This window comes from Cydia splendana, chromosome 10 (genome assembly GCF_910591565.1).
Source record: "Cydia splendana chromosome 10, ilCydSple1.2, whole genome shotgun sequence".
Lineage (NCBI taxonomy): Eukaryota > Metazoa > Arthropoda > Insecta > Lepidoptera > Tortricidae > Cydia > Cydia splendana.
The window spans coordinates 18,621,118-18,639,036 of NC_085969.1; the positions used below are offsets into that span (position 1 = coordinate 18,621,118).

General features: G+C 40.2%; 1 protein-coding gene across 1 annotated transcript; it reads right to left on the minus strand.

Moving 5' to 3' along the window:
• Positions 1-12,615: 12,615 nt before the first annotated feature.
• On the minus strand, positions 12,616-17,215 carry LOC134794409 (toll-like receptor 7). Its single transcript, XM_063766217.1, has one exon. It carries the CDS (start codon positions 16,999-17,001, stop codon positions 13,252-13,254), a length of 3,750 nt encoding a protein of 1,249 aa, XP_063622287.1. The 5' UTR covers positions 17,002-17,215; the 3' UTR covers positions 12,616-13,251.
• Between the last annotated feature and the right edge of the window lie 704 nt (positions 17,216-17,919).

Here is a 17,919-nt window from a genome sequence, read left to right on the forward strand (position 1 = left end):
ATTAATAACAAACTAAGAACAGCTCTTCAAGGAGGATTAGTAGAATTACTTAAGCAAATGTTTAAAACTCGTCGCAACTATCCTAACTTAAAGTTTTAACCCTCTTGCAATCTGCTCCCCTCTGGAGGGTTTCGGAGCTAAGCTAATAAAAGAATAATTGTACAAGTTGATTTTTGCCCCCACGCGTGTCGTAACTTGATTGTCGCCAACTTACCCGTAAATGGCTTCCCTGTTGATAAACTACAGTAGGTCTGCTTCGCTCAATGGGCCATGTGGAGTAAGAGACAAGTAGTTTATTTTGCAAGAGAACCAGTATGAGGATTCCCTAAAAGTGTTCCTCTTTCCCCAATGATTCTCTTACACCATCTAAATTTAAGTCATTCTAAAGTTTCGTCTAAATCGCACAGGTATTATGAAATATTCGCAATGGATTATTTAGTTCAGGTACCCCTTAGCGCTAATCTTTGTCACAGTTTATATAATACTTTCAAAAGTTTGTTTCTAATAAGACAATAAAAAGACAAATAAATAACTTAGGAACTAAATATATCTATGAATAAAACTAAATTAAAACTAAGAATCCTAAATATAATACTTTTGTTTATATAGATAGGTGTCATAAAGCTTTCACTGGAAGCCGGTTGTTTCGTTGCTCTCCTCAGCTATCCCTAAATTCGTCTCCGATTCCTGAACATAAGCTGAAGGGCGATTGTGCACTGCAATGAATTTTACTGTCCGGCAGTCCGAGTTTTTACGGTCCGATATGGCACGCCATTAAATGTATATAGTAGCTTGTGCACTAGACGTAATTTTACCGTCCGACATTTTACTTTTCCCCATTCCGGACAGTTTTTTTCCGGTCCGAGATGACAGCTATGAAAAACGTGTTTATGCTTGTGCACTGCGTCTGGAATTAGTATTACCTATTCATGACTTGGCCGGGCGGGGGCGGGCTAGGGGGGTGTGTGTTTCATGCTACTACGCCGCACCTGCGAGTAAAAAGACGGACAAGTGCACAAGCCAATCATCCGTTTCTTTCATGCCACTGCGCCGCACCTGCGAGTAAAAAGACGGACAAGTGCACAAGCCAATCATCCGTTTTTTTCATGCCATATCGGACACAGACTGCCGGACAGTAAAATTCATTGTAGTGCACAATCGCCCGAACAGTGAACAAGTACCTACTTATTTTTTTGACAAGTTGTATTTTCGGCTGACACATCTTATATATATACAGGGCGAAATCGGGGTCGTGATTCAAACCTATTGTACTTAACTCGGTAAATTAATGCGATGTTAGGTATAAAGTTAATTTTTAACTAATTGCAGCTATCCATTAATTAATCAGCAATTTAAGTATCCCAGTTGAAAACACAAATTATGGTTACCTTACAATTAATGTTAAAACCTATTTAATAAACAACTGATTAGACGAGTAAGAAATGTCAACCGTCACTGTTATGACAAAGTCAAAACTTTAAAATAAATAAAATCATTCCAGGACATTGAGTTCATTAATTCTGGCAATTCTAAAGATAATTAAGCAGAAGAATGCCCGCGGCATATCCATTTTCAAATGTTGAGCGGTCTGACATGGTAATGTTTTATTACCAAGCACGTCGTGCTACCACTGCTCGGGATTTATTTATTTATTTACTGCTAGAAGTGCCGGAACATTAATAACTTACACTATCAAAACGATGGTGTTTCGGCTCATTTTGAACACCGAGTACGCAATTACCTCGATGAACAGTTCCCGGGACGTTGGATTGGCCGCGGCGAACCCGTGGCATGGCCTCCTCGTAGTCCCAACCTGACGCCCTTGGATTTTTTTCTCTGGGGCGAAATCAAAAAATTGGTGTATGAACAAGAGTCCAACACTATCCTTCGATTAGTTCGAAAAAAGTGTGAAAATGAATCACTTTGCTCTCGGCAGATTAAAAGATAACCTAAGGCGACGAGCCGAATTGTGTCGACAGCAAAACGGATCACACTTTGAGCAGCTCCTGAAGTAGGTATGTTTAAGTTTTGGTCGTATTTGTTAAAAGCTTGTGGAGTCTCCGTCCCAGTGATTGTAATATTATTTTAATAAAGTCTTTAAATTACTTTTTAAACTTTTTAATTGCTTTTACACTGAATGTAAATCCGAAGATAAGTGTTATCAATTAATTATCGTAAGTTACCACTACTTTCTTTACTAGATGTTTGTCTTGTCAAGTCTGTACAGGGTGACCATGACTCTAAATAAGATATTATTTTGTAATTAGTTTTTGTATGTACGAAAAAGATACAAATTAATGCACTCTAATCTACAGTGTTGTATTCCTAATTAAGTGGCAAGTCTTATTTTTCTTTCTTGCTACACGACCCCGATTTCACCCTGTATATAGGATAGGTATTGGTAGTCACTAGCTAGCCTACTGAATCTTGTTCTGTGTATTATATTGCCTATTAAATTCGCAGCTAGTAAAACGAGGAGCTAATTCCAAGTTACATTTTATTGTGTTTGCGTAACTATTTTACTGTCACAAGTGTTATGGCGGCAAATCAAATTCACTTACGTTGCTTTCTGAAGAGTAGCACTTTTGTCAGGATTTTGAAATGCTGTATGAACTAATGCATGGGTTGGGTGCTTACGACTTTTTAGAATCGTACGATTTAAATTTATTGGTATTAGGGTGCATTGAAGCGTGAAGAGTGATTTAGTCGATGTTTTAACAATATTTGAATTTTTAACTTCCCCATTAAGGGTCAAACAGATCACTGTGTTATGTCTTTCCTGTAGACATACACAAGAGTTAAGGGCTATAAAGGTTAATTTTCTTATTTAACCCTTATCCACGTGAAAAGGTCCTCCTTTTATTTAAAGAACTATGATAAAATCATTACTTACATGCCCATAAGCTGTTAACTATTGCCCACAGGAGAGAAAACTAGTGTGTTATCGCGAACAGTACATTTTTCTCTCCTGTGGGCAATAGTTAACAGCTTGTGGGCATGTAAGCAATGATTTTATCATAGTTCTCTAAATAAAAGGAGGACCTTTTCACGTGGATAAGGGTTAAATAAGAAAATTAACCTTTATAGCCCTTAACTCTTGTGTATGTCTACAGGAAAGACATAACACAGTGATCTGTTTGACCCTTAAATAACTTTATGGGCTTAAACGTATGCATTTTAAGGGTTAGTGGACTGGTCACAATTTTCCTAATATTTAATGGGTAATTTATCGAAATGTCGAGCATTGCGTAAATAGCGAGCGAGATTGCATAAATCGAGATTGAATCTCGAAAATTGGCTCGAGATCTCGCAGTTTCGAGATTTTGATAGCATGTGTGCAAGTGTTATTTATACGTCATAATTTCATAGAAATTTAATGAGCATACCTATCTATGTCACTTTGGTGACAATGCAATGTCTAAAGTAGCATCAAACTGGAGAGATGGAAATAGTGATTTAATTCTTCGCATGGTCTTAGTGGTTACTTATACTAGCATAACTAGATGATAAGAAAATAGCTAATATTGAAATTCATAGGGTTTCTTTTTGTGTCGAATCGTAACTAGGTATTTCACATTATCGACCAGATATTATAAGCACGTTTAAAGGATAACTCACGTTAGACCGGGCCGTGTCCGGGCCGGAGCTTCCGGCGCATCGTTTTCTATGGATAGCATCACGTGATCGCCTGTCATGTCATAGAAAAGTAAGCCCCGGATGGCCTGCCCGGACACGGCCCGGTCTAACGTTAACCTTTGAACGCCACAGACGGCAATTCACGTCAATCGTTTTTTGATGAAAATCTACTGAAAAACACTTTTAGGTTGGCATTACCCTAGTAGCATTTTCGTTGGGCCCTACGGTGCCAACGGTAGGGAAAACGTTGGGATGAGGTTCGTTCCGTAGCCAACATTAATTTTGTATTGGCCCACCATCGCATTTACCAACATTCGCTGTGGCACAGATGCCCAACAATGGGCCTTTGTGTATTTTGGTACCGTTGGCTAAACAACGATAATATTCGTTGGCCCAATGATGACATATATCGCATTTACCAACATTGGCAGTGGCAGTGATGCCCAACAATGGGCCTTTGTGTATTTTGCTACCGTTCGCTAAACAACGATAACATTCGTTGGCCCAATGGTGACGAATACCGCATTTACCAACATTGGCTGTGGCACGGATGCCCAACAATGGGCCTTTGTGTATTTTGGTAACGTTGGCTAGTCAAGGATATCATCCGATGGCCCAATGATGACAAATATCGCATTTGCCAACATTGGCTCTGGCACTGATACCCAACAATGGGCCTTTGTTTATTTTGGTAACGTTGGCTAATCGACGATATCATCCGATGGCCCAATGACGACAAATATCGCATTTACCAACATTGGCTGTAGCATTGATGCCCAACAATGGGCCTTTGTATATTTTGGTAACGTTGGCTAATCAACGATATCATCCGATGGCCCAATGATGACAAAAATTACATTTACCAACATTGGCTGTGGCACTGATGCCCAACAATGGGCCTTTGTTTATTTTGGTAACGTTGGCTAATCAACGATATCATCCGATGGCCCAATGACGACAAATATCACATTTACCAACATTGGCTGTAGCATTGATGCCCAACAACGGGCCTTTGTTTATTTTGGTAACGTTGGCTAATCAATGATATCATCCGATGGCCCAATGACGACAAATATCGCATTTACCAACATTGACTGTAGCATTGATGCCCAACAATGGGCCTTTGTGTATTTTGGTAACGTTGGCTAATCAACGATATCATCCGATGGCCCAATGATGACAAATATCGCATTTACCAACATTGGCTGTGGCACGAATGCCCAACAATGGGCCTTTGTGTATTTTGGTAACGTTGGCTAGTCAAAGATATCATCCGATGGCCCAATGATGACAAATATCGTATTTACCAACATTGGCTGTGGCACTGACGCCTAACAATGGGCCTTTGTGTATTTTGGTACCGGTGGCTAAACAACGATAACATTCGTTGGCCCAGTGAGCACAAATATCGCATTTACCAACATTGGCTGTGGTACTGATGCCCAACAATACCAGTTGCGTTTGCTTGTGGCGTCACTAGATGGCGTTACTGTCTCCAAACATCGAAGTTATAGTTATTTTCTCGATTATTCCGGATATAATCATAATATTTTTTAAAAGTAACTTATAAATCTAATAGCTATAACTATAAAATTTATACATAAATTTAAAAAATTGTATTTTACCAACATTTTCTCAATTTAAATCTCAAAAAACATAAATCTCGCTTACGAAGTTTCGAAGTGCGGTTAGTATATGTACAAATTAGAGTGTATAGTAAGTGTACTTGCTTCGGCAGTACATATACTAAAATTGGAATGATACAGAGAAGATTAACAACAACTGCTGCCTAGGGCCTTCATGTGGATACAACCAATGCCTACCGTAGTGTAATTGTAATATTTATCAGCAAAGGCCTAACGTCGTATTACACAACCACTTACTTAACGTAGGGTAACTGTAGGACTCGTAAACAAAAGCCCATTACATAATTAGACTGTAGGCACACTATAAATTACACAACTATTTACCTACGGTAGTATTGTAATAATCCTACACAAGGCCCAACGTTAAAGTTACAATGTTGGCCCTTTGTGGGACAAGCTGTGTTGGGCCTTCAACCTGGTGCACGACTACCTACCGACCTACCTGACTTGCCGTTGGGTAATTGTTGAATTTGCAAACAGAAGCACAACGAAAAAATTGCCCTTTTTTATTTTTTTGCAGTTGGCCCTACAGCAAGCCATACGGCCAAATGTAACAATTAACCAACCATCAAACAAATGTGTATAGGCCCAACCACGGCCCAACCAAAACCACCACCGTTGAATAATTGTATGATTTATTTAAATAGGCCCAACGAAAAAATTACTCTAATGGCCCTCTGTTGGGAATCTTCGGGAGGGCCTTTGTCGAGGGCCCTCCAGCAAATCGTACGGCCAAATGTAACAATTAACCAACCATCAAACAAATGTGTATAGGCCCAACCACGGCCCAACCAAAACCACCACCGTTGAATAATTGTATGATTTATTTAAATAGGCCCAACGAAAAAATTACTCTTATGGCCCTCTGTTGGGAATCTTCGGGAGGGCCTTTGTCGAGGGCCCTCCAGCAAATCGTACGGCCAAATATAACGGTTGCCCAACTAATACGTAAACAAAGGCCCAACAAAATCCCTACAAGAAAATGCTATTTGGGTATTTATTCACAGAACTAAATTTCACCCCCGTGGCGTCAGTGGCACGGCAAATGGATGCGCCGTTTGGCGTTCAAAAGGTAGAGCTTATTATTTTGACATATATATAACTCTAGTATATAAAAACAATACAACATAGTTCCTCTTGACCTTAGCCCTATTTCTAGGCACATTCAATGTTCACACACGCAACCCAATAGCGTCCGAATTCTAGGAAACTACGTACGCGCTTCCAGAAACCGCACATACCTACTCATACCTAAATATATTACATACCTATATATAATAAGTTAGACGCGTGCCCGGAACGCGCGTTCGCGGAACTGGGCACGAACACGATACAAGATAACACCAGCACGTGTCGCTTACGTGCCCGGCATACTACGCGCTGTGGAATTAAGGACACATTCTACTTTGTATTATAATGTAATGATTTCTTCTGAAATTCTTTCGCGTTAAGAAGGATGTTGCACCGGCAAAAACCGAATTATTTTATTAGTTTAAGTAAGTACATCCACATCGTGTATATTATATATTACACTTGTTGAATCCCGGGTTCAAATCCTGGTAAGGCCATTTTATTTGTGTGTTTATTACAAATATTTGTTCCTGTGCTATGAATGTTTTCTATGTATTTAAGTAGGTAGGTATCTATCTATTACATACATCGTCGTCTAGTAACCTACCAGTACCAGCCGTATTGTGCTTGCCGTGGGGCTAGGTCGATTTGTGTAAGGTTTTCCCATAATATTTATTTATCTGTAATCCATCCTCTAACGGGGTAAAATAGGGGTTGAAATTTAGTAAGTACCTGAGTTAGGGGCAAATTATTAACACATAATTAAGTAGGTAGGTACAGCCTACATCTTTCATTTCTCTTTTACTCTGCCTCATCCATCTTTCATGCCAAATCAATACAAATCACATACCTAATTTATCATATGCCAAGTCAGCCAACACATTCCTGTAACTTACTTTCCAATAACTAATAATATATTTGTTCGATATCCTCTACTATTTTTTCTGTTCTGGCAATTGACATTGGCAATGATAAAAAATTTCATCAATCTCATTCAGAACGGATATGATGGTCGTTCTTGTATACGTGACAGCGTGATAAAACGGTGTCCGACACTTTCTATCCCGCGGTGTTAAAAAGTGACAGCTATTTTATCATGTGGATAAAGCCACCCATAATACGCCTGCAGAACAATTTCATTTTAAAGCAATAGGTAGTTTGAGTCGTTTTAGGTAGGTATTTAGTAGGTAATTGTGGATTTGTTCCTCGCTTATTCGGTGACTACTCGGCTAAAAAGGCACCTGCAGGGAACACTTTTTAACTAATATGACTGAAGTAAAACGATTGTTTTTCAAGTGCACCAGAACTTAGATGAAAATAAAAAATGTAAGCGCCATTTGCTCGGGATTAACCGGTTAAACCGGGAGTTACCATGGTCACCAGTACAATTTGACACTGTTTAACCGCTTGACCGCTTTAACCGCTTGACCGGGTTAGTGAGACGGTGCAAGTGGCGCTTAGTCAATCATTATTTAGTTTCGTCTAAGTTCTGATGCACTTGAAAAACAATAGTTTTACTTCAGTCATATTATTAGTTAAAAAGTCGGTTAGTCGGCTTGTCAGCCAAAACAACAATCGGTACATCACTAAAAACAAGGCTTTGTTCTTTTACCTACTTATACTGCCAAGATAACACGCAAAACCTAACCTTAATACATATTCAGGCATCTTCGCAGGAGAGCTGACAAGAAAATATTAGGTAAGATTCCATTAACATCAAGTACCCAAGTACTTTACGAGAAAACATGTCATTCCGAACAGACGTATGGAATTGAAAGCAGATTCCTTGGATAAAAGCCGTGTGTTATTTGCTTTGTGGGAAGTGGCGATGTTATTAAAATTCATATTTATGAATGTCAATTTCGTTTTCTATTGGTTGTCTTCGTGAAAATGGCGCAAATTTGTGCGATAGGGAGACAGATACCTAAAGAATGATTGATTTTCGTTTGTCGCTAGTTCGCGACGCGATTAACACATTCATTGCCACTAAGTGCTACGGGTTACGCTCGTACCGCGTAGCCACGTCTTTGCCGTTTGGAGCGCGTAGTCGCTACGAACAGTGTGTGTGTAGTACGAATGTGTTAATAGAGTAGGTACACGTGCCTGATACAGAAGTCAGCATTATATTGAAATACTTCCATACTCTATTCACACAGGCATTCACGGTACGCTGACTACATTATCTTCCATACAGCATTATCTTCCATATGCTCTTTATTCGTAATTATAATGGAGTTAGCGAGCGGAAGCACTGGCCACTTCTACTAATTAGGAAAAGGTTGTTAAAACATTGTGAGCTTGGTGTAGTTACGACCTTTTGAAATGGAGTTTGAGAACTGCGTGTCATCGGCGCCTGAGCATGAGCACAGTTTATAAACTTGCAGGTAATTAACTGCTTTCAATAGAACGCTCAAAAATGGGAGTCCTGCAATTGATTGCTAAATTAAGGACTTCATTGTCAAAGGTTTATCATTAAACCCATTTTGTTAATGATGGACACCGTTAATTAATACCTTTTATTAATTAGCACCCATTGTAACTGTTAGGCACTAATTACAAATAATTATGTTGCATTACTTTCTTCAAAAGACTTCTTTAAAAAAATATTGTATAATGACATAATCCGATTGGTTCATTACATTGATTGGCGTCAGCTTTCGTGAATCGACCTGATATTCAGTCATATTGCTGATGTTTTAATGCACTTATTTAAAAGGACGCCTGGAACTCATGTCAGGAAGTACAATAGGTAGAATCATTTGATCGGTCGTAAATTAAGTGATTGTCAAAGATGAGTTACTGTCTATGTCTATACTGTGACACAGACGGTGAAGTGATGAAAAATATTAATATAATTTTATATTCATTTATTTTATAGTGGTGATTATCCACGGTCGTGCATAAGTGTAATTTTATAGGCATAATACAATTTGCCGTGGTTCTAATGATGAGGGCGTATTATTTATAATTTTAACATCAAAATTGAAAATGTACAGTCAACAGCAAAAGTTGCTACGCGGGCGAGGTGTTCAAAATGATCTTGACGTGACTTTATTATTAAGAGAATAATACCGTGTCAAGGTGATTTTGAACACCTCGCCCGCTTAGCAACTTCTGCTGCTGGCTGTACCTACATCACATCACAGCAACAACGGCTTTTTATAAAAAGCTCCATTCTCCACAAATATCGCATCAATCTTCGATATCTCGCGGCGCCGATAAAAGTTTCGCACATAAAACAAAATATTTCACCGAGATTGCGGAAGGCGAATAAAAACACACATTTCTGCCTCAAATTAATGTAGCTTATACTATTTTATTTTTATACCACGTCGGTGGCAAACAAGCATGACGTAAAACCACCCAACTATATAGTCAAAAAGCTCCCAACTATAGTTCAAAATTATCTCGAATAGTTTCGTTTAGCTATAACCAGTACTTGAACGTAGTAATGGCAAAATACTGTAGACCAAGGCGAATTGGATCAAGATGAAAAATCAGTTGATATTTCAAATATTGCATTGATATGAGCGAAATAAAATTACTCCGTACGTTCTCTTCTCTTAGCCTGCGACGCAGTCGTATGAATATTTTAAATAACCACAGATTTCTTTCTAGCCTAATCCGATTTACCCTGTGATTCAATTGTTCTCGATCTACCCTAAGTGCCTAAGGGTGGTATTTCACCTGTCCAATTTCTTGGCCCAATGTGCATTGCGTCTCACTCTCTCATTAAGCAAAATGTGAGACGCAAATACACATTGGACCAAGTACCTAATTAGACAGGAGGAATACCAGCCTAAGTATTTAAGCACCATATTAATATGTCGAGCAATTTTTGACTTAAAATACGTGAGTGACCTGTTTTAATATATTTATATAAAATAAGACATTTATCTGAGTTTTTATATACTTACATATTTAATAAGACTTTTATCTGATTAGGTACAATGTTCTTAAGCGTTTAAAAAACTCATCGTCTCTCTCAAATCCTTTTCAGCCTTAGTAAATTTACTAACTCGAGCGCAAAAATTCTTGAATTCACTTTTCTTTTATTTTTGCTAGACAAAAACCTAACGAAACACGCGGCCCTAGGGACTGGAGTAAAAAGAAGCGACGAGTTTTTTGCGACTCGGCAAAAAAGTCAGAACGGTAAGACATCAGACCGATAAGCTAGACTTTGTTATTTTATTACTTTCTCGGTAATATTGCAATTTGTTTGCTCATCGCTGAAACGTTTTATGTTTAGACATACTTACTTATAGTTTGATTTATAGGACGGACACAACGCCCCAAAGTATCTGCCACCCTGGTAGGTATAACTCTAAGGCCCACTTGCACCAACCCACTAACCCGGGTTAACCGGTTAAACTAGGAGTTACCATGGTTACCAGTACAATTTGACACTGGGTTAACAGTTTAACCGCTTAACCCCGGGTTACTGGGATGGTGCAAGTGGCGCTAAGAGTCTAAGTGCCACTTGCACCAATTCACTAACCCGGTGTTAACCGGTTAAACCTGGAGTTACCATGGTTACCAGTGGAATTTGACACTGGGTTAACGGTTTAACCAGTTAACCCCGGGTTAGTTGGATGGTGCAAGTGGCTCTAAGATATATACAGTATCTACAAATCTACAGTTCGCATTCAACCTTTAAAATGACTTCGATTGCGTAACTTCGATTGTTATGTATGGGAGCGGCTTTTTGGCGGCGGGTTCGTGAGACTTAGTATTTCTCTTGGTCAGTTAACTGTAAGACGAATGATCATACCTACTTACTTGAAATATTATGTAGTTTCAAATCTGAACATTTTATTGGTTAGACCAGGGGTCAGCAAACCGCAGCTCGCGAGCCGCATGCTGCTCTTTGGAGGTAAGCGATAAAAAAACATATTTAGAGTGCTTTGACCACTGAATACAACATTTGCAGCTCATTGCGATTCCTAAAATTGGTGATTTCTGCTATGATTGGCTCGTCTTTTCAAAAGTTTGCCGACCCGTGCAGGCTAAGTTGCTCCCAGTTCCAGGAATGCAGAGTAGAATACACCTGTGCTGTTAATGAGTTCCTGCTAATTGAATAATTAAATAATTACCGCATTAGCTGGCGAGGCAGCTAGAAGGCAAAACATGCGTGGCTGACTTGTATTCGCGTGTTACTAACCTGGGGCCCTGGGGCTCTAGCCAAGATGACAATCTTTAATAGAAAACGCCAATCGAAACTTAACTAATGTATGGAAATAGTCACCTGACTTTTTGTAGCATCTGTCATTCCGATACTAATTAGGGTTGCGTAAAAAGGGGCCTATTACCAAGACCACTGTCCGTCTGTCTGTCCATCTGTCTGTCACCAGGATGTATCTCATGAACCGTGATAACTAGACAGTTGAAATTATCACAGATGATGTATTTCTGTTGCCGCTATAACAACAAATACTAAAAAGTACGGAACCCTCGGTGGGCGAGTCCGACTCCCACTTGTCCGGTTTTTCTTTCCGATTGGCGTTTGTCGATGTACAATTGTCATGGTAATCTATTCGCTAAAAAGTAATCTTTGGTGAACAAAAATATCATTACAGTGTCGTAAGATTTTTTTGAGTTACCTACCTATATGTACATCCAAGGTCACTAAGCGGGTCACTTTTCATAGCAATAATAAGGTGACAGGCAATTAACTTGCTCTAGAGTGAATTTTCAAGAGAATACCTACACATCTCTACGCTTCCGATATTCTTTCTTAGATATTAAAAAAGTTAGAAGCTACTAGAAAAATGTAAAGCAAGTCGTGACTGTAAATCTTAAGATATTCACACTTCACTGAGCTCGGTTGAATCAAATATAGCAGCTTTTATGTCAATTTTTAAAGCACAGTTAACTTAAGAAAAGAACGTTTTAGCGACGTCTGGCATATGAAAGAGTGTACACAAAACGCTTGACTTGGTAATGTGATATTTCCAAGACAGTTGAGACTAGGTATCTCGTTCGTAATAGTACGCTATCAAAGACTCGTAGCGTTATTTTCCCATTTGCAAAATCTGTAAAAGAAAACAAGTTGAATAGAAACATTGCGAGCAGGTTTGTGTAAGTAGATATTGAAAACATACGCCCCCGCCGCCGCCGTTGCCTCTCCACTCATTTTTATTCTGTTTACACGAACCATCTGCCTCTTTCGTCGTTAAAACTGAATCGGAAATAGCATAAAACATGCATTTTAATACCGACTTTAACAGCTTCATTTCCATCCGGGAGAATCATAAAAAAATCATTTTCATAATTTATAAACCTTTTTATTTACATACGAACCTATTTAAATATCAGCCGATAAGAATACGACTACACAATAATTTACAGTCTTTTGAATTAATACTTAACAACTTCTATACAAAGTATAAATTAATAAATACTGAGAAGCAAATTGAAATGCAAAATTTGGTATCAATATTGTACAAAAGATATTACAAGATTGTTACTATATACAATGCTCAACAATTTCTATAACAATGAATTAGCGAAGGCTAATGCTACGCTAAAGTTTAATAGAGGTATAGAATCGATTACGAGATCGTCCGAGGTTGTTAAGCTATGGCCAAAGTTGGCTCATTTGCGCTAGTGAGATAAATGCTTACATTACCACACGGTCGCAAAATCGTGTGACTTTTGAACGAGATACAATCGCCAAATGATCAAATTATAGTCTGTTCGTGATCAGCTGAACGGAATTACTGATTGCGTTTTCAGTTCGCTGATTGGTAATGCATTTATATTCTAGTATTTACCATGTTTAATTAGTGTTTTTGAGTTTCATAAATTAAACTCTATTAAAAGTTCCACCTCGTATTTTAGGACAGCAATCTATGTATGTATGCGATTTATCTCATTAACACAACCAGTTTTCCACGCTTTACACAAGATACGTCTGCACAGTGTGTTGTAGCACCACAGATTGTGGCTGATGGTGCCTCGAATGGTAGTCGGCCGAGGAGTAGTCGGAGTCTATAGTCGAATATATGTGTTCGGACAGTGGCCGATCCGCGGGCGAGCGCTCGGCCGACGTGGCCGACTTGCCACACAGCGTCTGACACGTGCTGTTCAGCACCGACGCGTCCATCGTATAGGTGTTAGAGCTCCTCCCGTAATTCAGACGCTTCAACTTATGACTGCGCCGTTTAGACAACGGCATCGCGTAACGTAATCTCTCCCAAAAACGTTTCTCTTTCCACGTTATCTCCAAACCCGTTTTGAAATATGACTTCAATTCCGGATCTCGTGGGACGAGGCCCGCGGTGACTATTATTAATTTATGTGGATTCTTTCTTAGCGCCCGCTGCAGCGCCTGCCGGAACTCCATCTGAGACCACTCGGTCAAGATGAAGTTCTTTGTTAGAACTACAATGATGCGACGAGAGGCTTCCGTCGCCTCAACTACTAAATCAGGAAACTGCGCGTATGTTGCCTCAAATTGAGGTACGTCGCGGTAATGTAAACAAAGATGGTATGATGGATAACCGTTCTCGAGCTCTCTGGCTAAAGACTCGATCACAAACTCCTCGTCTTTAGGACTGTAGCAGACGTACGCGTCGTAAAGCTTATCCGCATCCTCGAACGCTCCCGCCAGAGGCGACAGCTTGATCCCACAGTTGGAGAACAACCACATTCTACAAGCGTATCTAAACGTGAACACTAGCACTAGTATCAATAAAATAAGCATGAACCCCGTCAGCACGGACGCCACTAATGGCAGGTTGTTGGACACGAAGAAAGCGCTTATCACAGAGCTATCGCTCATTTCACTGCAGACCGTGACATTTAGATTCAAAGGCTTCTTCGCCGGCTCGGGCCCATTCACACACCACACGCTACCGATATCCAACACTTTTTCTACGTTTTGCGATATGTACGTCAAAAAACCTTGTAAATATTTACAGTCGCAAGACCAACGGTTCCCGCCCACGAAGAGCGTTTGCAACTTTTTGTTATTGTCTAAGTGCCACAGTCCGTAATTCACGAGTCTGTTTCCGTCCAAGCGTAAAACTTCCAGGGCTGCCAACGAATAAAAAGTTTCGTTTGAAATGTGTTCTATTATGTTATTCTGCAGATACAATTCTTTCAAGTTGCTCAACTTTGCAAATTCAAGCCCGCGTAATCTCGTCAGTCTGTTATTGTCGAGGTGCAATATACGCAGCTCGCTCAACCGGTTGAACGTATCATTTTCGATATGCGCGATGTTACTAGAGTTTAAATAAAGAATGACCGCTTTAGGCATCGGATCGAAAACAGTCCCGTTTAATTCATTATAAACATTTCCGTCTAAATATACATGAGTTGAGTCCGAAGGAAAGTTAAGTGGAACTAATTTTAGTTGTTTTAAAGAACAATCGATAACGCTCGTCGACTTGGTCGAGTCGTGATAACAAGAGCAGTTTTTAGGGCAGACGGTTTTGCAGTCGCAGTTTATGGAATCGCAACAATGGCAACCCTCCGGGCAGTGAGTCTCGAACTTACATAAGAAGTCTTTGATATGCAGAGAGCTGACAGGGAGGTATTTCATGCCGCGAACGTAGGATTCCTTGCAAATTACATTTTCTAGGTCCATGACTCGCGGATATTCCCGGGAATCTAGCGAGTTGATGAGCAGAAGCCATTTCATCGTGCAATCACAGCGAAATGGGTTGCCGCTAATGTAAAATTCCGGCAGGGCGCGATCGTCCGCCACTCTCGCGAGCCGCAAGCTATTCAAGTCCAAACTTTCGATCTCATTTGTATACATATCGACACGAGAAAGATTTCTCTTTTGAAGGAATGTGTCCGTTTCCACGCTGGCTATAAAATTGTTATTTATAAACAGAAGTTCGACGCTATTGGGTATAGACATCGGCGATATAGCCACTAATCGATTATGGCTCGCGTCTAAAGTTTTGACCTGAAGTTCGTTCTGAATTTTGTAATAGTTTCCGAGAATTTCTATAAAGTTAGCGTGAATGTCGAGCCATTTCAGACTGGCGGGTACGAAAGCGTAATCGAACCAGACCAAATGGTTTTCTGATAGATTTAGCCACAGCAATTTTGTCAACGACACAAACACTCCGTTTATATCTGAAATGAAGTTGCTATCCAATCGGACGGCTTCCAATTGCGTGTTCTTTTGAAAGGTTTCCGTCTCGATGGACTGTATTTTATTTTTTGCCATATTGAGAACTTGTAAACTTGTCAAACCCCAAAACATGCCAGCTGTAAGGTTTCCTATTTGATTATCTATCAAACGCAAACCGGTCAACTGTGAGAGATTGTGGAATGAATTATTTTTAATTTCAGTTAGCAAATTCTCCCCCAAGTCTAAAGATTTCAAGAACGGCAACTGCAAAATCGCCTCGGGAATGCTCGTTAACTTATTAGAACTCAGATCTAACTCTTTTAAATCGGAACAGTTTCTGAAAGCGTTTTCGCTTATGTACGACAGTAAATTGTTATTTAGATTAAGTTTGTTTAGAATAAAAAGTCCGTTGAACACGTGTTCTTCGATGGCTTGCAGTTTGTTTTGGCCGAGGTTTAGAGTGTGGAGGTTGAAGAGCGGGGCGAAGGCGTTGTCGTCGATGTGCGAGATGCTGTTGTTGTTGAGGTTGAGTATCTGCAGGAAGAACAGGTCCTTGACCATGTGCGAGGCGACGCGCGCCACGGCGTTGTGCGACAAGTCGAGCACGACTAATCTTATTAGACCACCGAACGTTTCATCTTCTATGCGGTCGCTCTTCAATTTATTCGCCGAAAGATCTAAAACGAGCAATTGTTCCAACCGATTAAATATCCTCTTGGGTAAAGTTTCCAGCTCATTATTCTGCATATAAATCTCTCGAATCTCTCTCGTATTGGAAAATAGGCCTTCCGGTAAATAATTTATTGCATTGTCGGATAGGTTCACAACTTTTAATGATAGCAGGTCGCTGAACACTTCGCCTGGCAGCTCGTTTATCTTATTATTTTGCAAAAACAGCTGCGTTAGCCTTCTCAGATGTAGGATCTCCGAATCAGCCGGCAAAGCCATGATGTCGTTGTAGCTTAAATCTATTGTTTGTAAAGTCGAACCGCACTTATGTCCGAAACCGAGTTCATCCACAAATTTCAATTTGTTCCGCGTTAAATTAAGCGAGATAATATTTTCCAAAGCACAGAATAAGTCCGAAGGGATTTTCCTAATATTGTTGAATCCTAAATCTAGCGTGTGTAGTTCTCTCAGACCGTTGAAGGCGCCTAGAGACAGCTCGAGTTCCTTATTGCTGCCCCAGTCATTGTTCATGGAGCGTATCTTGAGGGACTTCAAGCCTCGGAGTCCCTCGAACACGTTGCCGGGCAGACGGAGTATCTTGCAGTTGGTGATGGATATCTCCGCCAAACCTTGCATCCTACTGAAGTGGTGGTCGCGCAGGGTGCTCTCGGCCAACAGCGGGCCGCAGCGGAGCGCGAGCCGCTCGGCGCCGTCCGAGTGCATCGAACCGATGTCCCTGTCCGCGGACAGAGCCCGCACGTTGCACTCCAGGGAACCATTCACTCCGGACACACGAAAACAGGCGTCCGCGTCCGGCGCCTCCGTCAGCGCCGCGCCCATCACAAAACAAAACAATATCACGTTAATTATCATTTTAACCACTGTGTCCATATCATTTTGATCACTTGTCAAAGTATGATGAATGAAAGTCGGATATTTACGTCGCGCACGGCCATATTTACTATTTAACTGTCGCCGTGGCTCGATAGTATGTGCGGAAAGATTTCGATAGCCTCAGCGCAGCAGTGTGCAGAGTACGGAGCGGCATAGCGGAGCGAGCACACTGTACCCCCCGCGGCGGCGGAGCCGCGACTGCCGTACAATGAAATGCGATGAATGCGTTTGGCGCGGCAGACGGCAGAAGGGACAGGGGGCCTACCTCATACATCGAAATTCAATGCCCCCTCCCTCCCTATCTCTATCACTCTTGCATTGAGTGACAAAGATGTCAAACAAGGAAAATTCGGATTCGGAAGTTCGCGGTAGGCCTCGAGACCACAACAATTCTATTGCCGCATTCTAAACAACCCCCGGTGGTTTTCGTAGGGAACCGTTACGTCACGTGACTTTTACTTGATTACGGTTATTTTCTCGTACAAAGCGTGCGGTCAAAACAGATGTACACAATGAGTATTGTCATTAATCTTGAGAAGATCACACTGCCCACAGTAGATAGTGTGAAGATTGTGAAATACTACAACAATTGTTAAAGTTTTACTTTTGCATTGAATGCAATAAATTGTTAACTTCAGGAATCGGGAGAGTTCCTTTAGTCATGATTTTTTATTAACCTGTTATTACGTTTGCGTGCTAATTTATTGATGATTTATAGATTAGCGTAAGAATTACTGTAATTTATCATTATGAAATAAATAAACTAAACTAAATTAAATTAAATAAGAATACGCCTGTAGGTTTAAAGTAATATTTCCCAGAGCGCAAGGGAAGTCCGTGGAAGGGCAAACTTACCAAATAAAGTTTAGAATTTTAATATTTCCAAGAAGTTATTTCTCTGCGCCATGCAGCCAT

Bases quoted from the DNA above. Each gene is read 5' to 3' on its own strand.
- LOC134794409 (XM_063766217.1), bottom strand. From the start codon at position 17,001: ATGGACACAGTGGTTAAAATGATAATTAACGTGATATTGTTTTGTTTT.